This window comes from Mauremys mutica, chromosome 1 (genome assembly GCF_020497125.1).
Source record: "Mauremys mutica isolate MM-2020 ecotype Southern chromosome 1, ASM2049712v1, whole genome shotgun sequence".
NCBI classification, from domain to species: Eukaryota; Metazoa; Chordata; order Testudines; family Geoemydidae; genus Mauremys; species Mauremys mutica.
In genome coordinates, this window is record NC_059072.1 from 24,382,513 (window position 1) to 24,405,173 (window position 22,661).

Genomic DNA, 22,661 nt, shown 5'->3' on the forward strand with positions numbered 1-22,661 from the left:
TAGGACTATTATTAGGATTAATTAGTTAATGTTTGTACAGAGCTTTGCAAGTGTAAAATGCTATGTAAGTGTATTACTATTCTATAAAATATAGAACACAGTAATCCACAGCCTTTATAGAATAAATTCATAACAAAGCTTGCTAAATTAGATGGCGCTGCTATTTTTATGGATTGGACAATACACCAAATCCCACTTTGAAGTCAGTGGAGTACTCTCTTGCTCTCTTATTTTGGAGGTCAGGAACATGGAAATTTATATTGAGTTTTCAGTTTGAAACAAAAAGAATGAAATCCTCTCTGACTTCTAATCTTAAATGTACAATGTTGTCTCTTGTGTTTTGAAATCTGTTACGTTCATATGAAATCTTTTCACAAGGCATTATGCATATGGCTCTCTAGAGATTTGCCAACATATACGTGGGTCTAACAGAGATGGGTATTTAACTTCCTGAAATAGAATGATCATCTCTTGTATTTAGAAAATCTTTATGGGGTATGTTCTATTACCTAGTGTTCAAGACTATTTGATTGATTTACAAATGTACTAGTTATGTCATTACAGATTTCTTCCAATAAATCAATAATCTTTAAAAGTATAATTGAACTACAGCACTTGGCTGTGTATGAAAAGGGTAAAACAAGGAAGGGGCCATAGAAGCTAGGTTACAGTAAAGGCACTGCACTGCACTTTTAACTTCAGAACTGGAATCAGAAATGACCTGTTACTGGTTGAGGTTGTGTGCTGCAATTCATAAAATCAATGCTTTATGCTGCTGCACAATCATGGAAGAGTAATGCTTTTGAGTTGGGGAAGTGTTTTAGGTAGGGAGAGGTTTTAAAATAGGAGAAATAAATTCCTTTCAAAATTTACAATACGTTCAAGGCATGAATGCCACCATTATGGATAATACTGTATGCAGTTATGGAAATACAGAAATGGATCTGGATCTGGTGTCTCTATGCACATTAGAAAGTCTTGTTTAATGTCAGGTAGCTTCAAATCCATCTATTGTCAGCTACTATCAAATTACCTGTTGGTAAATAAGTAACTGCTCCATCAGAGCTTTGCAAATGGATTGAGACCCTCTCTAATATTGATATTTTTTAAAATGTACTTAAATAATTACTGAGAAAATCTTTGGCAAATGTTGGCAAACGTTGTTCTCGTTAGCCTCTGAGGATAGGGCTTCAATTGCTGCAAGAGAGGTTTAGGTTGGACATTAGGAAAAACTTCCTAACTGTCAGGGTAGTTAAATACTAGAACAAATTGCCAAGGAGGTTGTGGAATTTCCATCACTGAAGGTTTTTAAGAACACGTTAGACAAACACCTGTCAGAAATGGAGTAGTTATTATGTAGTCCTGTCTTGAGTGCACGGGACTGGACTTGATGACCTCTCACGGTCCCTTCCACTCCTACACTTCTATGATTCTAGTCCAGTGTGAGTCTGAAGCCTGGTCTACACTACGCGTTTAAACCGGTTTTAGGAGCGTAAAACCGATTTAACGCCACAACCGTCCACACTAGGAGGCACCTTATATCGATTTTAATGGCTCTTTAAACCGGTTTCTGTACTCCTCCCTAACGAGAGGAGTAGCGCTAGTATCGGTATTACCATATCGGATTAGGGTTAGTGTGGCCGCTGATCGACGGTATTGGCCTCCGGGCGGTATCCCACAGTGCACCACTGACCGCTCTGGACAGCAATCTGAACTCGGATGCAGTGGCCAGGTAGACAGGAAAAGCCCCGTGAACTTTTGAATATTTCCTGTTTGCCCAGCGTGGAGCTCCGATCACCACGGGTGGTGATGCAGTTAAAAATCAAAATAAAGAAAGAGCTCCAGCATGGACGATGCGGACGTGATCGCTGTAAGGGCAGGCAAAACTGTTCTATCAGCGCTCCGTTACAGAAGACGAAATTCAAAATCATTTTTAAAATATCTCCAGACAGACGCCATAGCAGGGACTCAGCGCACTGCTGCGTGGCAAGCGTAACGGAAAGCCAAAGAATCAAATGGATGCTCATGGACTGGAGGACTCAAGCTATCCCACAGTTCCTGCAGTCTCTGAAAAGCATTTGCATTCTTGGCTGAGCTCCAAATGCTTCTAGGGTCAAAAACAGTGTCCGCGGTGGGTCAGGGCATAGCTAGGCAATTTACGCACCCCCCCCCCACCCCCAGAAGTGAAAGGGAAAACAATCCTGTCTTGACTCTTTTACATGTCACCCTATCTTTACTGAATGCTGCAGATAGACGGGATGGTGCAGCACTCAACAACAACATCCTTCCTCCCACCCCGCCATGGGTGGCTGATGGTACAATAGGACTGCTACCCATCCTCATCATCAGCCTATTGGCACATGGGGCAGTGCAAAAGGACTGGTAACCATACCATACCAACTTGCTTGGGACAGGTCGATCAAAGTCGCCTGGTCCTAATTTTTCCTGGTAGATGGTGCAGTATGGCTGATATCCATCATCGTCATAGCAACAGGGGGCTGAGCTCCATCAGCCCCCACCCTTCATGTGTAAAGAAAAGATTCAAGTGCCCCTGAACTAGCAGAGGGATGCACTCCTTACTGTCCTGTCTGGACTATCATAGCAGCTGGAGGCTGCCTTCACTAACAAGTCACTGTGTCTTATTCCTGCATTCTTTATTACTTCATCACACAAGTGGGGGGACAATGCTACGGTAGCCCATGAAGGCTGGGGGAAGAATGAAATGAACAGGAGGGGTTGTTGCAGGAGCACCCCCTGTGAATAGCATACAGCTCATAATTTCTGCAGGATCTGACACAGAGCAGCTGTGCTCTCTGGTTCTCTGATACAGTGGTTCTCTAGTACACTTGCCCATATTCTAGGCAGGACTGATTCTATTTTTAGATACCAAAAAGGAGGGATTGACTCAGGGAGTCATTCCCAATTTTGGCTTTTGCGCCCCTGGCTAAGAGCAGCCAGGGGCACTTATGACAGCAGCAAATGGAACAGTGCAAAAGGACTGGTAGCCATGATCATCTTATTACCAATTTATAGATTGGTAGATGGTGCAGTATGGCTGATAACCATCTCTGCTGTCATGCAAAAGCAAAAGCATGCTGCTGTGTAGCGCTGCTGAATCGCCTCTGTCAGCGGCATCTAGTACACATACGGTGACAGTCACAAAAGGCAAAACAGGCTCCATGATTGCCATGCTATGGCATCTGCCAGGGCAATCCAGGGAAAAAAGGCGCGAAATGCTTGTCTGCCGTTGCTTTCCCAGAGGAAGGAGTGACTGACGACATTTACCCAGAACCACCCGCGACAATGATTTTTGCCCCATCAGGCACTGGGATCTCAACCCGGAAATGCCAAGGGGCGGGGGAGGCTGCGGGAACTATGGGATAGCTACGGGATAGCTACCCACAGTGCAACGCTTCAGAAATCGACGCTAGCCTCGGACCATGGACGCACACCACCGATTTAATGTGTTTAGTGTGGCCGCGCGCACTCGATTTTATAAAATCTGTTTTACAAAACCGGTTTATGCAAATTCGGAATAGTCCCGTAGTGTAGACGTACCCAGAGGGCCGTTAAACACAGTAAATTTTCATACCGTATCACAATTACAGAAACATCTGTTCTAAATAATGTGGTGCTAATTCACTGTGAAAATTCATAAAGCTTTCACTAGTTGTTAGAATACTTAATTACTTATCTGTACTGAGGTGGTCTCATGAGTGAACATTGTACTGAGTTACAAAACACACAGGAATACAGGTCCCAGAACTATCCCTATACTGCCTGAAAAATGCACCTCATAATGTTTTACTGATCAAGGTACTTTACCTGTATGTGGCACATTTAAAGGTAAGAATAGGCTTTGAAGGTGCTACTGGTATTAGTTCATGCAGAAGCAATAAAAATATTGGGAGAAAAACTGAAAAAAGGTTATATGACTTGTCCTTTGAATTTCTTAAGCAAACCATAAGTGTATTGGTGATGATAATACTGTATATACAGCCCATGGGAGCTGCGAGAAGTGGCGCGGGCCAGGCCACCGCTTTCTGCAGCTCCCATTGGCTGGGAACGGTGAACAAAGCATCTCGCAGCCCACCAGGGGCTTACCCTGAACAAGCCATGAGCCAAGTTTGGGAAACCCTGATATAGATGGTATAAATTTAATCCTTGTGCATCATATAGCTAACGGAGTCACTGTTTGCTGTTTTCTTCTTGAATTGAATTCTTACACAGATTTTTTAAAACAGGCTGGGGATGCTGTTAAAGGATTCTGCTAGCCCCAAGGTGCATAGGAACATATGAACAAAGGAATTGCTATTACCAGATGATATCTGTGGTGCATCTAGTCCAACAACCTGTCTCTGACAATGGCTAGCTTCAGATGATTCAGAGGAAGGGTGCTAGTTCATGTTAGACAGATGTAAGATAATTTCTCCCCCCACCACATTAGTTTTTCAAATCCCTAATTGTTAGAGATTGCTTAAACCATGAAGCATGAGGTTTCATAGATCTTCCAAAATATATTAGTATTAACTATTATAAACCTGGATGCATGTTCATGATCAGTAGAAATGTTGACTAATGTAGGAGTTATGGAAATGAACTTGAGGCATTATTAAAGATTTATAAGCATGGATTATCTACCTACCAATCTATAGGTATACATAGAACTTCTTTGTTACAAGCATGATGTGACATAAAATAGAATGTGTTTGCCATCGTGGATAGCCAATTACTCCATTTTTGGTCTCTTCAAGCCTCCAAGCCCCCCTATTTCATGGCATACAACGTTGTGAAATTGGTTTGGCCTATCACTAAAAAAACCAATTACTATTTCATAAAAAATGAAATTTTAACTTCACAGTGTTTTGCACTGACTTTGAAAAGGGGCAGTGAAACTAATCCTATGTCATACAGTATCAATAGTTTCTTATGGTGCAAAAGATGTTCTTAAGAATTTAACTATTGTCCTACTGCTTTTATTTGCAGACAACTATTACGGCACTCCAAAGCCTCCAGCAGAACCCGCTCCATTATTGTTAAATGTGACAGACCACATCCTTCCAGGTGCCACACCTAGTGCTGAAGGCAAACGTAAGAGGAATAAATCAGTGAGCAATATGGAGAAGACAGGTATTGAACCACCAGAAGAGGAAGAGGAAGAAAGACCTGTGGTCAATGGAAATGGCATGGTAGTAACACCAGGTTAGTCCGTTTATCCACTTCTGAATTTTATTTCAGTTATTTCACAGTTATTTCCTTCTGCAGTTATGAGGATGCTCACTTTGGGGAGGGAGTGTTTGTCTTGTGCTGAAGAGCACAAGACTAATAGCCAGGACTCCTGAGAAACTGGATTCCAGTATAACCTAGAACGAATCTCATGGAGTGTGTACCTCAGTTTTCCTTTCTGTAAAACAGGGGTTCCCAAACTTGGTTCGCGGCTTCTTCACGGTGGGCCTTAATGCTTTGTTTACCCAGTGGCTGCGGTTCGCCATTCCCGGCCAATGGGAGCTGCAGTAAGGAGTGGCCCGGCCCACGCAGCTTCCCGCAGCTGGCTGGGAATGGCGAACCACAATGGGAGCTGCGAGCGGCCATACCTGCGGATGCTCAGGTAAACAAAGCGTCTTGCAGCCCACCAGGGGCTTGCCATGAACCAAGTTTGGGAACCCCTGCTGTAAAATAATTAGCAAGTTAATTTTTGTAAAATGCTTTGAACTTTTCAAATGAGACATTGTGTAACAGCAAAGTTTTATTAGTGCATTAATGCAACAGAATCTTTGTGAACCTGAGACCGTATCAGTGTGGCTTACTTGGTAGTACAGTCACTTGAGAGTCAGACAGATATGAAGCCTCCAGAAAAAGCAAATGGGAAGGGCCAAGGTCTGTCAGTGTTCCAACACCTGCAATTGGATGAAGGTGATACAGACCATAGGCAGGTAGTACTAAAAGGTACCTCCCCTTACATCCTAGGGCTCTCACTGCTCCAGATGACAGTGAACCCAAGATATCTGCTGGTATCCTGCATAGGAAAATTCCATCATGTCCCAAAGCGGGTGATCAATTCTCCTTCAGAGTTTGAACAAGTATCACCATTTTTTATCTTGAAACATCATTTGAGACATAACGGATTAAATTTTTCTTCAAGTAAGAAACTGAAGAACTCAGAAGTTTGTATTTTGTAAAGAATCTGAAAACCATTGAGTTAGCAATAATAAGTGTCGGGTTAAATATGTGTATTTTTCTTGTTTGGCCTGTATAGGTCTAGAAGCAATGTGAAAAACCTGGATAATAAAACCCTTTAGTCCTAGGGAAATTAGAAGTACAGAAGAAAATGATTGAAGTAGAAATCTCTTTAGTGACAATCCATGTAAATAGAATGATAAGATTACAAGATTTCTGAATGTACAGGTTCTTATGAAACAATAAATGCATTATCTAATCTCTAAGTGCTGTAAAATTGATTTTCACATTTCATTATATGTATGTTTTTTTCCTCATACTTGGTTGGAAAGAACATCAAATTGAATAACTTTCCCTGTTATGGATAGGTCTGGTTGCATGCTTTTTTGGTGTGTCGGTCCTGCATTTAAGGGCAATTCCTGAGCCTAGATAGCTAGGCTGGGCACTGAAGAAACATGGGGGAATAAGTAGAAAATCCTCCCCCTTCAGTCTCTAAAAGAGCTGTGGAACCATTCTTTGACCGTAACTGCAGTGTGAAGTTTGCAGCATGCCCTGGAGCCCTTACTTAGCCCTTCCACAGGGGAGGATTCATACATCAGTGCGTCTTACACCAGGCTTTCATGCAGCTCTGCCCTATTCTCTGCATACAGGAATCCTCGATAGAGCTAAATTCTACACTATACAAGTAGAGTGCACCCTCTCAAATCCTTATGAACAAGAATAGCATTGGATCTGCTGCCAGGGAACTAAAGAGGCTAGGCAAGGACAGGATTTGGTCCCTGCTGGATAGTCTTCCTAATGTCCTTCCATGTCGTTATATGAAATATATGCCTGCATGCAAGTTTCAAGGAAGCAATTTCAGGGCAATATATTTCAGTTCATAATCCAAATCTGATAGAGAAAAAATACAATATCTTGTTTTCCCTTTGCGTTGTCAATATATAACGTGTCCCATTCAAATTCTACATCAGTGGTGATTAGGCCATACTCAAGAAATATCCACTGGTAGGTGCTATGTTAAAAGAATGCAGTATTGAGCACTGTATGTAAAAGGACCCCCGGCAAATTAATTCCTTTAGGTGTGGCTCTCTGAAGAAGCAGTGCCTCTCTTGACTCTGGTGGTTTTTTAAGGAGCATTTTTTTGTTCAGCTATACTGACTGAGGACTCGGGAGATTGTACCAAGGTGGTTCTATGTACACACACAGTGTTGCCTTATTTTGGCAATGTAGTTCTTGGGAACTCTGTATAGTAGACAATGTATCTGTGTGCTAAAAAAGAGTATTAGCTGCCCCTAAAATGCATTTGTGCTTTGTCTCCAAACAAGCAGGAAAAACAAAATATATTGATGAGTGGCTCACTGCAGATGGAAGGAACCAAAGCCTTGGCACTTGTCATTGCACTTTTGGAAAGTGCAGTCCATTTTTCATAAAAGTTTCTCTTCCCTTTAAAGGCAACATTCCATTGAATAACAGCTCTAAGGATCTGAAAAAGATCTATTAAGTCCTTTAAGATGTTTATACATGCTGCACAGCTTAAAGTCTTACAAACTAGTAGTGTTGTCAGAGTCTGAGCAGGGCAAAGGACTACATTGTGACGATAATGGCTGATGTAACAGCTAGCACCAGCAGACTGGAGGAGTTAAAGATCTGAAGTGAATCCAAGAGAACTTAAATAACCTGTCTTTGTCAGACTGGTAAATGACAGTGATATTTGTGGGGATCTTTATGACTGTAATCTGATTTTTTAATTTATGTTATACCATTTCTTTGTTCTTCTTTCATGAGAGACTCTGTGCGTTTGTAATGTCTTCCTTTGAACTTGTCAGTCTCTGTTGAATAGAGATCCAGTCACTATAGTATCTCCAGGTACCTTGCCCCATGCCAGCCAGGGACCTCTCCCTCAGACAGCCAGGCACCTGCCAGGCTAGTGACCTTAGGCTTGGTTCATCTTTATCTTATTTTTACTTTGTACTTGCCACATCTCTTTGTCGTATCCCCCTTTTTTTGTCTCTTGTTCTATACTTAGATTGCAAACTCTTCAGGGCAGAGTCTTTTTGTTATTTGTGTCTATAATCTCTAGCATAATTTGTCTCTGGCCCCTTACTGAGGCACCTAGACACTACTGTAATATAAGTAATAGGCTATAACAATAATAGTGGCATTTCTGAGCAGGTGGCCCATGTCCTCCTGGCATCTTAAAAACCATCTACGAGAAGTACCTACAACTGAAGTGAAAACATTTTGCAATCAAGGTCAAGCTGACCCCTTTGTTTACCCCCACAAAAGCTGCTAGGCTACCTTCTTGCCTTGTCTCTGTCCAAGTTGAAGTCTAATCCCAGCCAGATACATGTGGCAGCTATTTCAGCCTGCCATGAACTAGTCAAAGGTTGACCTCTGTCTTTGCAGCCCATTGTTATCAGGTTCATATGAAGCTTAACATTTTTGAAACCTCCCATTAAAAAAGCACTCTGTGTGTCATGGATTATAAAAGTGGTCCAGACAAAGCTGATGAAAGCGCCTTTTGAACCATCCAAAGCTATGGCTAGTGTCTTCTGTGTGCAGAGTGGGTGAGGGAGCCTCACCCAACCCCAAGCATACGTAGGGTTGGAGACGCTGCTCTCCTGTCACCACCAGGCACCATCGTGTAAAAGTCTACCCCTGTAGGAAGAGAGCTGGGAACAGTACAGCAGCAATACAGAATGGCCTTCACAAAGTCAGTGACCTAGTGATGTCATCTGACCTTTCATTCTCTGTTGGGAAGTGATATCCATTTGGAGGATGTAGGGGGATTCAATGGCTTTGAGGAATAAGACCAGGCCATTATAAAATTGAAACAAACAACAACAAATTGGCAAAAATTAAAGAATAAGGAAGTCACAGGGAAGGGTCCTTCACATTCCCTCTGATGCCACTTTGTCTCCCCACACCCTCACCTTTACATCCCTCCCTCCCTAATGTTCCTTCTCGCCTTCTCACTTGATCCCCTCTCCTTTCATTCTCACTCCATCCATTGTGCCCCATTATCAAACAAACCAACCAGAACCCATGTAGCTAACTATTTACTATTATTATTAACATTATTTATTTAACTCTGATATTGTGGGAGCACCCAATGGCCACAACTAGGTCAGGCCCCATTGTGCTTGACAATCCCTGCCACAAAGAGTTTACATTGTTAAAGACAAGGTGTAAAAGTTGGGTGAGACAAACAAGTGGGCCATAGCAGACTGGGGGAGATGAAGCAACAAATAAATATAATAGGAGCCATATAGTTCTTAGCGATTCTGTACTAAAGATCACAGCTATCCCCCCGTCTAGTCATTATCAGGTTGTACTTTACTGCACTACAGAAGAAGTAAATTTTAAGGAGGGACTTGAAGGAGGACAAAAAGTGTTATACCAATATAATAAAAACCAGCAGGATCTTATTAAGAGGGATAAGGCAAAGATGCCACATTTATTGTAAATATAATAATAAAGCAACAGATAAAAATAAACAACGTTGTTTAACCACTTATTCCTATTGCTACTTATTCCTTATACACACACACACACACACACACACATATATATATGTGTATATATATATATATATTTATTCACACAATCATTCATTCAGGTTCTGTATAGGTGTTATAGTTACCAGCCTAGAAGTTGCTCATACTAAGTTACTGGCCAGGTATCTTGGTCATGAGGATGGACCCGAGTCCGGGTCAGATGCACCTGATGCTCCTGGAGGTTGGCAGCAGAAACAGAGACTCAAAGTCCTCAGTCTTTGGAGTTCATTCTTATAGGAATTAATTCCTATGTTAGTCTATTGGAGCTGTTTCATCCTGCTGTTGCTGACTCAATCAGCAGATGGCACATTCCTGGTGGCTCCGCATTGTCTAAAGTGGCACATTCCTGGTGGCTTCACACTGTCCAGCGTTTGTGTTTCTCATCCTTCCAGGTGATGGGGTGGATCCCAGTTTACCCTCAAGGGGTTGTCTGATGGTCCACTTGACACATTCTTCGGCCGATGGATACTCCCTTTCTAGGCTGGCACCTCCCTAACCATTCATGCACATTAAGCATTCATCAACATACATTCCATATCTTAACCATATTTTAATTTACTGTCTCCACCACTTTCGGGGTGTGTGTTAATTCATTTGAGACTCCCGGCCCTGTAATTACAGAGGGTGGTGGTCTATTTGTTTACATTATATCAATTACAGCTTAAGGCTAGCATAGTGTTTACATCAAGAACAAAGTCAATTAACTTGTTTGTAAGTTTTACATAGTAATAGAGTATCTTTCACAGGACAGATGCAATCAATGGTTTCTGCAGACAGGAGCTTACAGGTTTTAACAGAAGAACTAAAAGATTTTTGTACTTGGTGAAACTGGGGGGTCACTGTCCCTTGGGGGAATCACAGTTAGTACCTTCTTTAATATCCCTACAAAAGGTGGTAGAATTGAGCAAAAATCAGAGTTTCCATCCCATGGGAAACGCTGATATTTCAATATTAGTCTTAATCTCTGTAACAGGGTGGTCTGTTCTCTAAGGGGTGGTGGGAACTGGGGCCAGTCAACCCCTGTTCCATGATATAGACCCTTTTGGGAAACAGGTGTTCAAGGGAGCTGCAGACAAGCTGGAGAATGGGGGGCAAGTATTAATCAGGTAGCTACTTCCTGAACGTGATAAAATTCACCTCTTAGTCAACTCCCAGCAGGAGAGAGAGGATCGACAGTAGAGGGTAAGGAGAATGGCACGGGAGCACTGAGTCAGCAGAGAGGCTCTTTGAGATGGGATACAGAAGCAGAAGAGAGACTTGTGGGTTGGGGAATCTTGTCTGAACCACAGCACAGCACCAAGAAGGAGAGCTGTGGGGCCCCTGAACCAAGGGAAGAAGTGTGAGAGGGCAAGGACTACAGAGGATATCTGGGGCAGGGCTGGAACCTGGGTAGGCTGGAGAGGCCTGTGTGAATCAAGGTACAGTCCTATGAAGGAGAGCTATGGAATCCCATTGCCGAAGTAGAGTTTTGTTTTCATCCCTGTAACGGGGTGGTCTGTCCTCTTTAAAGAGTAATGGTAACTCAGTCAGGCCCCATTGTGTTAAGCACTATGCAAACATAATAAATGACAGTCTCTGCCCCCAAAGAACTTACAGTGTAAAAGACAAGATGTAAGAGGTGGATGAGACAAACAAGTGGGACATGGTAGGATGAAGTAACAAATAAATATAACAGGAGATGTGTACTTCTTAGCTATTCAGTAGTAGTGATCACAGCTCTCCACCTGCCTTATACTTTATGCTACATGCTCTAGAGAGGCCAGCGGGGCTTGCAGAGCTCCATGGCTCTGAGGGAACTGGAGTGGAACCAGAAATCTGAAGCCTTGGAACAAAGGTTTATTGGAAGCCCCAAGAGGGAAGGGTTTGGGCCAGAAGGGCCAAAGAAGACAGTATTCTATTAAGTCTTAATAAAGTAGAACACAAGAAGGGGAATGTTACTTTAAGTACTCTGGGCTGTGAGTAAATTATTGGGAGAACTGGGAGGGAACTGAGGCAGGGTGCCTGCAAAGCCATGCCGTCCCACAAAGAGCAGCACATCATCGCAGTCCCAAATCAAGATGAAAACAATTAAAATACTGCAATTTTTCACAGAATTAAATACTCAAAAATATCTCTATTTGGAAATGGCAAAACAACTAATTTTGATGTTTTTAATTTAAATGAACCATTTTTGACATTCCCAAATTAAAATCTTTTATTTCAGTTTGTTGAACTGGCCTGAAAGGTTTTGTTTCAAGTCAGTTCAACATTAAATTGCATATACTGTACTTACTGTGGCACGTTGCATCATGCAACTTGTAGATTGGGTACCTGATGCTCCCTCTGTCATAAGTAGTTTAGGCTCTCTGGCCAGAATACATCTCCCATTAAGTACTCACAGTCATATGACTGCTATTATGCACCACACAGCTAGGTCAGAGAGAGTCCATTTTTCATCAGGAAAGCTGTAGTCCCTCCGGACAGCCCAATCATAGGAGAGAATGGGAGCCATAACAACAGCTCCCATAAAGCCATATGCCACAATGGGGAAATGCAGTTTAATGCTGAAAAGACTTGAAACAAAACGTTTGGGACCAGTACAACAAATTGAAATATTTCAATATATCAAACCAAGTGGAAACAAAATGTTTCATTTCTCTGAAAATTTCAGCAAAATTGTAATGCAGAACATTTTTAATTTGCAGAAACTGTGTTTTCCATCAAGAAATCATTTTGACAGAAAATTCCCAACCAGCTGTAGGTGGTGGCTTTACAGATGTTGATTGGGAGCTTATAGGGAATGGCTTGAAAGAAAGTGTGAAAGTGCTCGTCAGGCAAGCAGAGAATCAGGCAATTGAGGCAGGCATCATTGATGGAGGGAAGGTGGGAGTCAACCTTGCAGAGAGATGACAAGTCAGAAGATATATATTGTTGAAGGCTATGGAAATGAGAACAAGAAGTTTGTGTCTGATGCGTCAGAAGATGGGAAGTCAATGGAGTGACTTAACAAAGGGGTGATGTAGTCAGAATGATGAGTCAAGAAGATGATTTGAGAGAGTGAGGTTGCAGGCATCAAGGACAGAGAGGAGGAGATGATAGTAATCAAGGTGCAAAATGTTCAGGCCTTGTCACAGTGTTTTGGCAGTATAGGCAGAGGGGAAAGCTCTGATCTTGGAGACATTGTGCGGGAAGAAGTGGCAAGATTAGGCTTGAGCTGGATTTGTGTACTCAAGGAGAATTATTATGCCTTCACCTTCCTGGGGTGATATCTTATGATTCTTCCCCTCTCAGACTGAGATACTAGGCTACATCCCCCTGTATGCCAACTGTGATATCTCAGCAGGTCTGCCTGGGTTCAGACCTTACAGTTCTTCCCTCAGGGAGTGGTGGCCAGTGTGAGAATATAGGGACGTAAAACTGCCTCTTCCAAACAGAGCATTGTTTAATCTTGACAGAAGGAATCAAAGCCTAACAAGAAAATATTTTTGAACACAGCAGTCTACATGCTTCTTTTTTACCTAAAGCTCAGTAGGCTTAACTTATCCAGATGCCCTACTTCTGGTATGGGGTGGCAGTCTGTACCCTGCAGTCCTTGTGTCTCTCCGCTGAGCTCAGGTTTTTAATCTACTCCAAAGTTTTTTGTTTCAGTTTTGCTGCCTGAATTTCCCCCTTCCCTGTACCAAGCCAGGGAAGTTGAAATCTCCATGTTCAGAGGGAAACTTGAAAGGGATTGAAAACTATAATGTCCTTTTAAGTATGGGTGAGTGGTCCTATCTGAAGCTTGTCTCCCGTCCTGGTCTGAGTAACCCATGTCTGAATTAAACCCTTAAAATAATCAACTATTGCAGGGACAAGGTAGGTGAGGTGATATTTTTATTGGACCAACTTCTGTTGGTGAAAGAGACAAACTTTGTGTAGCTTGAAAGTTTGTTTCTTTCACTATCCAGAAGTTGGTCTAATAAAAGATATCGTCTCACCCACCTTGTCTCTCTAACATCCTGGAACCAACATGGCTACAACAACACTGCGGTAATCTAATAGAGGCATCTTCAAGGTCCTTCACAGGAAAGACAGTTTTATTGTCCATTGTGACAGAGGTTGGGAGAAAAAGGGGAGGGTTTAATGGAAAAGATCAGAAGATTGGTTTTGGACACGTTAAGTTCCAAGATGAGATGCCAGAAGAACAGGTAAAGATTTTAGTTTGGATGGAGGGAGATGGACCTAGAGTAAGGCGGTAGATTAGTGAATCATCAGCATAAAAATGGGAGGCAAAGTCATGTTTGGGAATGAGGGGTGAAATCCTGGCCCAGTTGAAGTCAGTGGGGATTTTGATATTGACTTTTATGTGGCCAGGATGTCATCAAGAGATAGGGTGTAGAGGGAGAAGAGGAGGGGGATGTGTACAGAGTTCGGAGTGACCCATCCTGAAAAAAGGAGAGAGAAACAGGAAGACTCAGTGAACAGAACCAAGGTGTGACAGGACATTTATCAATGGCACCATAATCACTTACTGGGATATTGTAGGTCTTCTCCTTCCTATCATCTGTTTAGGGGATAAGATCTTTGGGGCATGTGTTTGCATAGCACCTATTATAGTGAGTTCTTAATCCTGATTGGGACCCTTAGCTTTTACCATAATACTAATTATTATTGTTGTTATTATCATCATATTAATTTATCATTTGGATTTAGGGTGTCCAAAGTATGTGTGGTAGTGCTCATAAAGCATACATTTATACATACTGTTGGGAAATTCGCATTCCTATCAACAAAAAGTTAAATCAGTCTCCTTAGCAACCAACATCAGGATTCCATACTTTACCAGCCACCACCTCTGACTCTACACTTTTCACCAAAGCTGTTTTTACCCCTTTCTAAACTCCATATGAAACATGCCTTTATAATGTCATGGAACATTCAAAATGGGGAAGACCTGTCTAAGTGGTAATATTGGTGAAAAGGATCTGGGGGTTATAGTGGACCACAAACTGAATATGAGCCATCAATGTGATGCAGCTGCAAAAAAGGTTAATATGATTCTGGGGTGTATTAACAGGATGTTGTATGTAAGACACAGAAGCTACTTGTCCCACTGTACGCGGCACTGGTGAGGTTCCCAGATAGAAGAATGTGTCCAATTCTGGGCGCCACAATTTAGGAAGGATGGGGACAAATTGGAAAGAGTCCAGAGGAGAGTTACAAAAATGGTAAAAGGTTTAGAAAACATAACCTATAAGGAAAGGTTGGAAAAACTGGGAGCATTTAGTTTTGAGAAAAGAAGACTGAGGGGTAACCTGAAAAGTCTTCCAATATGTTCAGAGCTGTTATAAAGATGACAGTGGCCAATTGTTCTCCATGTCCATTGAAGGCAGGACAAGAAGTAATGGACTTAATCTGCAGCAAGGGAGGTAGAGGTTCAATATGAGGAAAAACTTTTTAACTATAAGGGTAGTTAAGCTCTGGAATAGGATCCCAAGGGAGGTCCTGGAGTCCCCATCATTGGAAGCTTTTCAAATCAAGTTGGACAAATACCTTCAGGGATGGTCTAGGTCAGTGGTCTCCAACATTTTTGGCTGGCGGGCACCAGCCAAAGGACCACTGTGGCGGTGGAGCACCCGCCAAAATGCCGCCGGTGACGCCTCTTGATGACGCCGCTTGCCGTCGACAAGCGATGTCATCAAGAGGCGTCCCTGCCGAAATTCGGGAGCGACACCTCTCGATGACATCACTTGTCGGCGACAAGCGGCGTCATCGAGAGGCGTCCCCACCGAAATGCCGGCGGGTGCTCTCCCGGGGGCCAGGACGCAGGCAGCGCCCGCGGGCACCGCATTGGGGAGCACTGGTCTAGGTTTACTTAGTCCTGCCACAGTGCAGGGGGCTGAACTTGATGACTTCTCGAGGTCCTTTCTAGCCCTTCATTTCTGTGATTCTATGTGTATTATTCATCTTCCCCTCCAGACAATTGGAAGTTATTGCAAGAATTACAAGTTTCACCCCAAAAAGGAAAAAAAAATCAGGCTCAAATTAATTAAGGAATAAAACATGACAAGGAAAGTGTTTCAGAAGGATTATTGCATGCCCTCGGCTGCGCTGCAAAGCAAGAGGCCAAGTTCCAAATGTCGTCAACCATGCCAAAAGGTGCAACAATCCCAGAGGAGTGCACTGTCTTATTACTATATAGGAATGATTTAAAAAGAGATGTATTAGTTCCTATGCAGGACTAGGAATTGTTGACTCTCAGATATGATGACACCAATACTACATAAAAAGAGCTATAACTGTTTTTTCTCCAGAGGTGTACAAACCAATTCAAATATCAATATTTTATATTATTTCATTTAGTTTATTATCTGTCTATATTGCTTCGGGCAGCTGGGTTGCTTCTTTTCTTCCAAAAGTACAAGTTTTTATACTTTACTGCATGAATAATCTGCAGCATTAAAATAAAAACCCAACCTGGCACGCTCATTTTACATGGTTAGGTGGAAACTTTCAAGTGTTAGATTATAAGTAAAACAACAACGACACAATTGGAACTGCCAGCAGCAACTTTGGGTTAAGAATCAAGCTCTGGAATAATCAAATAAGACATTTTAGGGGTATTTTTGAAACTTAAGAAAATGTATCACTAATCTAGCACTTCACATTTCCAGAGGGTAATTCATCAAATTTAGTAATTTGCCAATTGCTAAACTTTGTTTTGGTTTGTTACTATGTAGAGGAAACAAAATGATCCAACTTAGTTCCATTTACAGTGGTTTTAAATGTATTTTTAATGCAGACTGTCTCAATGTTCCTTCTTTCCCCTGAATGTGCTATGTTTAACACATGTCATAAGAGGCTGATGTTTTCCCATTGCCTCCACTGCCACTTCTCAGGGCACTCACTGCTGATGTACTGCGCTAAATTGCTTTTGAATATATTTTGAAACTGGACCATATAAACTTTTCTGTCTGGAGATAGTATCTCCAGTAGGCTGTTTCACCTGATATCAAGTCAATTAATTATTTTCTTTAGTGACAAATGTATTTTGGGGCACATATTATGGAACAATCGTTTTAAATCTTTAAATCAAAGATGTTATTTGAAGACAAATATTTATAAGATGCCTTTGGGGTTTATTTCCTCCTTGTTAGCGAGTTGCTGTAATGTTTTGGATTTTATTCAACTTTAACATTTTTACCAGAATTATATTTTTAAATCAAACATTATTTATCAATATATATATTAATACGAAGAGAATCAGGAAAGGTGATACATAGCTTACCTAAAGCATTTGAAACATACATACCCACAACAAAATATGTAATATTAAATGGCAATACAATGCTGGACTCTAAATCAAAGATGAGTGGAATGTCGATTCTGTAGTGTAAAATGTGGGTAGTTCTATTCAGAAACGCATTTTGTTAAAATGTCATTATAGCGCCTTTATTTCTCACTTTTACACTTATCAAGAGGAGTTTCCCAGTATAGCCAAAATCATGTGTTCATTAATCAGTCCCCAATAAATATTGAGATCGGCTTAGAAATCTTGAGCTTTTTAAAAAAAATAATTAAATAAACATTGGGTCCTTTTTATTTGCCTTCTGTTTTTATGAGGCAGACCTCCAAATTATGTAAATGACCATAGCGCCGTTGACGAGAATGAAGATATGACCATTTATAGCAAGTGAGGGTCTACCCTCTGCTCCTTAGGGTTCATATTTTCAAGCATTTCTCTGCAATGATGAGATCTGGGAAACGCTTTTGTTGTTGTTTAATGACAGCTGAGATTCTCATCTAATCATATGACTGCAGAAGCTTCGTCTTTAAGAAAAATGCCAGATATCACAATACTTGAGATAAAGTCACAAGAGTTGGCAACGCTGCTTTCCTAACTGCCAGACCTGTGATCTGAGAATCCAGCTATGATCTATCTGGCTCGCACATAATCACCAATACTAAAGTTTCTGAAGGCAATCACAGTCTCAGTTAACCCCCAGTCCTTACGGTTTGCCCTTAGTTTCTCTATTCGGCCTCATAAGAACATAGGAACGGCTGTACTGGGTCAGACCAAAGGTTCATCTAGCCCAGTATCCTGTCTTCTCACAGTGGCCAATGCCAGGTGCTTCAGAGGGAGTGAAAAGAACAGGTAATCATCAAGTGATCCATCTGCTGTCGCCCATTCACAGCTTCTGGCAAACAGAGGCGAGGGACACCATCCCTGCCATCCTGGCTAATAGTCATTGATGGACCTATCTTCCATGAATTTATCTACTTATTTTTTTATCCCTGTTATAGTTTTGGCCTTCACAGCATCATCTGACAAGGAGTTCCACAGGTTGACTGTGCATTGTGTGAAGAAATCCTTCCTTTTGTTTCTTTTAAACCTGCTGCCTATTAATTTCATTTGGTGACCCCTAGTTCTTGTGTTAAGAGGAATAAATAACACTTCCTTATTTACTTTCTCCACACCCATGATGATTTTATAGACCTCTATCATATCCCCCCCCCCCCAATCGTCTCTATTCCAAGTTGAAAAGTCCCAATCTTATTAATCTCTTCTCATACGAAAGCTGTTCATACCCCTAATCATTTTTGTTGCCCTTTTCTGAAACTTTTCCAATTCCAATGTATCTGTTTTGAGATGGGGCAACAACAGTATTCAATGCACACAGTATTCAATATGTGTGCATGCCATGGATTTATATAGAGGCGATATGATATTTTCTGTCTTATTAGCTATCCCTTTCTTAATGATTCCCAACATTCTGTTAGCTTTTTTGACTGCTGCTCCACATTGAGTGGATGTTTTTAGAGAACTATCCACAGTGACTCCAAGATTTTTTAGTATGGAGATATACCTATCTCATAGAACTGGAAGGGACCTTGAAAGGTCATCGAGTCCAGTCCCCTGCCTTCACTAGCAGGACCAAGTACCATCCCTGACAGCTCCACTAATTAGCTTGGTGGCCCTTCATTCTCTTGTGTGCAGCCGCCTAGGTTCGCACCTTAGTGGGAACTATGTGTGGACCACCTGAATGAAGCTTGCGAACCACTGGTGGTCCCCGAACCACAGTTTGAGAACCTCTGACCTAAGGACTTCTTATGCTGTGTTCCAGTTGACTAATAAACCCTACTGTTTTGAAAACATTGCTTGAGTGTTCTTATAAATACTTGGTGAAGCGCATTAATCCTTGAAGAGTGGACAACTCTACACCAGGAGTCTTTCTCTGTCATTGGACATAGCTCACAGTATGGAGCAGGAGTGCTAAAGCCCAGAGGTTCAGTCTGAGGAGTGGGTGAGGCCATGTGGCCTACCCTGAAGAAAAAGTGAGGTCCCTGGGGATCTGGCACATCAAAGGGGTTCCTGCAAGGGACAGTTCCAAAGCTGGGGATGTAGCACTGGTCCTGTGGATCCATGACAGCTAGTACTACTGGATAAAAGGCTGCCTTCGCATCACTGCTAGCAGTTGATTTGGGAGAACCCATGGGAGAGAGCAAGCAGGAACCATTAAGGAGTAGAACCAATGATGTGCAGATACGGTAAATATTCCACAGAATCCCACAAGCCCTGCAGTGCGATGAAAAGCTTGTTTGCCCTTTTATGTCTGATTTTTTATTTTCTTGGTTTGGTTTGTTGTTATTTGTTGTTGTTGTTTTGTAATCTAGGTAGAAAGAAAAACTTCTTGGAGGGAAAACCAATAAAACCTTTGTCTTTGTCTGGAGACTTGAAGTTTCACAGACTTCCATGCAATAAAATCCTCCACGTTATGTAAATGAGTTATGAACACGGGGATAAGAAAGTCTTTTTTCTTCTCTTGTAGAATCGAGTGAACATGAAGAGAAGAGTACAGGTGCCTCAGGTGAGATTTCTTCCCAGCCTTATCCTGCGCCAGTATACAGTCAGCCTGAAGAAGCAAAGGAGAATATGGATGTAACAAAGCAAACAAAACCTGAAGAGAATGATGAGTTGGGCCCATTGCCTGATAATTGGGAAATGGCTTACACAGAAAAAGGGGAAGTCTACTTTATTGAGTGAGTCTTGCATATTTTTTCTCTCTTTCTATTAAAAAGTATGTCTAACTGTGTAGGGGAAACTGTTTTGTACTGGAATGTTACATAACGCACAATCCAAGATCCTCCACTCTGAACCAGCAGAAAGATCATGCATGTCATGGAAGTGACACAGAATTTAGTGCCTGGTGCCAGGAATTTGTAACATTTTCCAGATTACTGGCTGATGTTCAGAAGCAGCATTTGCTTTCAAGGAAGGTAGCTAAGGAACATGGTGCTCTGCTGGCAATAGTTAAAGGTGGAAAACACTAATCTGTATTTAAGAAAAGAACAACTCAGCCATATGCTTTGGCCTCAGTAGAAGGCCAGCCTCTCATGCTCATATGTGTTGTAGTACAATTGCTAGATTCTTAAGTCCTTGTCCTATATAATGTGTTCTTTCTAAAAAAAAAAAAGGTTAAATTTTAAGAAAAAAAGATAGACGATAAACTTATAAATAAAAACCTAAGAACACAGATCAAATAATATTTTAAAATAAAACTCCTGAATGACTCAGGGATGGTGTAGCAGGGTGGCTACCCACTACTGCCCTGAAGGGCTTGAAATCAACCCTGGTAGAAGGCTGAGGCTGCGAGAGGGCTGCTGCTAGGAAAAGCACCAAGCCTTGGCTGATTGGGGAACCAGCCACAGATGTGGCCTTATAAGAGGGCAGTGGGCCAGGAGCACACAGAGTCTCTCTCTCTCTAGATGTGGAGCGGGACGGGCCTGGCTGCTAGGAGCTAAGCAGGGTACCGAGACTGGAGCAGGGTTGGGGGAAGGCCAGAGGAGCTGGGGAGCTACGGCCTAGAAACCCGCCCCCAAGCTGCAGGCCTTGGTAAAGGCCAAAAGAAAGGTACTGTGGTGCAGGGCTGGGGGAAGGCCAGAGGAAATGGGGAGCTCTGGCATAGAAACCCCACAGGCTGCAGGCCTTGTTAAAGGCTGGAAAAGGTACTGGGGTTGCAGAGGGCAGCCCAAGGGTAGGCAGAGGCAGCAGGTCCAAACCCCCCTTGCCAGTGATAAGTAGCAATTATACTGCAGTCTGCCCCAGTGAGCAGGGGCTAGATGGTGACTGGCAGTAGCCAAAGACTGAGGTGAGGATAGAGGGTGGGGGTTCCCCGGGGAGGAGAGACCCAGATCTGTAGGGATACTGCCAGGGGGAAGCACAACAGCCTGAAAGGGGCACCGGGGTCCAGGAGGGACTCGGGCCCAGCGGCAAGTGGGACACCGGCCTGCGGAGGGCGCTCCGGAAGCTGGAAACGCTAATTCCCTGGACGACCAGCAGGAGGAGCTGCAGGGGTGAGACCTGCCCCATGACAGATGGATAATGAGATATGGAATCTCTTTTTCTCTAGGTCAGTGGGTCAAATCCAGTCTATGTCCATATAGTAATCAAAAGTAATTATTTTCTGATCACTGTTCAGTGGCAATTGAGAAATGAACTGGTAGACTTTACACAACTACTATAGCAGTGACTAAATGGCAGCCACACTAGGACAGGTAATTGAATGGACATGAAGTCACAACTATTTTTTCACCTCCCAGTGCTGTGATGCTCCCTGGGGTACTCACGCTTGTGAGGTACTTTGCCACTACCTGCCCTTCACATGAAGTAGTTTTGCCTGATGCCTGCTGTATCTCACCTCCCTAAAACCAACAGCCTTTGGTCACAGACATATAGTTACTTCCAGATGTCTGCAAACCTTACCCTCTCTGTGCAGCTAGTGACAGACACACACCAGCCCTCAAGCCCCTCTGCTTGTATCCCCTTCTGAGGTATTCAGCCCCTGTCACTGGACACTCACAGAAATAATCAGGTAAGCTGTCTCCAAAAGAGACAGAGTATACACAGTTTGACTGGCACAACTCAGATCAGATCTGACAACACAGCACTGGAATCTACTGATTGTGAAGGCAAATAAGTTTATTTACTAGATTAAGATTTAAGAACTAGTGAGCAAGGAGAACAAGAACAACAGGTTAGATGTAAAACCAAAAGTATAACTCAGTTTTTAGACTCTATCTTAACTTTAACAGACTAAAGTTCTTGTCTAATTTCTCACCTAAAGCAGCCTCCCAGAATCACTAGCCCACATGGCTAGGATCCAACTTTCATGAATGGAAAAAGCACTGTCCTTTTTGCCTCCTCAGTGAAAGGATAAGAAAGGGTTCCTTTTCCCTTCCTCATATAGTCCAGTAAACCTTTGAAATGCCCCTTTTGAAGTGCACCCTCAGATAAGATTCTTCTCTCCCATTGAATGTTCTTCAGTGTTCTCCCTGTTGATTTCACATCCCTCCCAGCAACATGTTTTTCCTGTTGACTTCACATGCAAATGGGGCTTCCATTGTGTTGGCTTAATTTACATGTGACAGAGAGATATACATCTTATCTCCTGTCTAGAAAAAAAAATGTTTGTGAACTCTTCCTGGTTACATAGTTTAAAAGTTATTTTTAGTAGGTACACACAATTCCTTATGTACCAATTACACATACATCTCACAATGCTTATGATGACCAGTCTGATCTAAGCTTTCATTTGATACCTCTCATGAAATTATAGATATATACTATGAAAGCAGTGTGTTTGGTGTAGTGAGTTTATCAGGCTCGTAAGAGTTGCTGTTATAGAATGTTGAACCCACTGCCAGTTGGCATTGAGGGGTTCTTAAGGTCACAAATCTCTCTGGGTTAATGCACTTTAGACAGGAAAGAATGAAGGGAAGATTGAATTGCCATTGCTTCTATTGTGTCTCCTGGGGGGAAGAAACGTAAGTGATTGCAATTGTCCATCCACTTCAAGTATATGGATGCTCAGTACACCAGAGTTAGAGATTTTCCCCTTAGCAGTACCTGTCAGGGCACCACATGCTCCTTCTGCTGCCTTGTGCTGTTGCATGATGGTATCCAGGGCA

General features: G+C 42.3%; 1 protein-coding gene across 5 annotated transcripts in view; it reads left to right on the forward strand.

Moving 5' to 3' along the window:
* The window catches only part of MAGI2 (membrane associated guanylate kinase, WW and PDZ domain containing 2), a 1,096,261-nt gene that overhangs the window by 716,415 nt on the left and 357,185 nt on the right, over positions 1-22,661 (forward strand). For all 5 annotated transcript variants that reach the window (XM_045031437.1, XM_045031446.1, XM_045031453.1 and 2 more), the window contains exons 4-5: positions 4,987-5,202; positions 19,523-19,733. In XM_045031437.1, the coding sequence (XP_044887372.1) occupies positions 4,987-5,202; positions 19,523-19,733 (427 nt within the window). The remainder of the gene's footprint in view (positions 1-4,986; positions 5,203-19,522; positions 19,734-22,661) is intronic.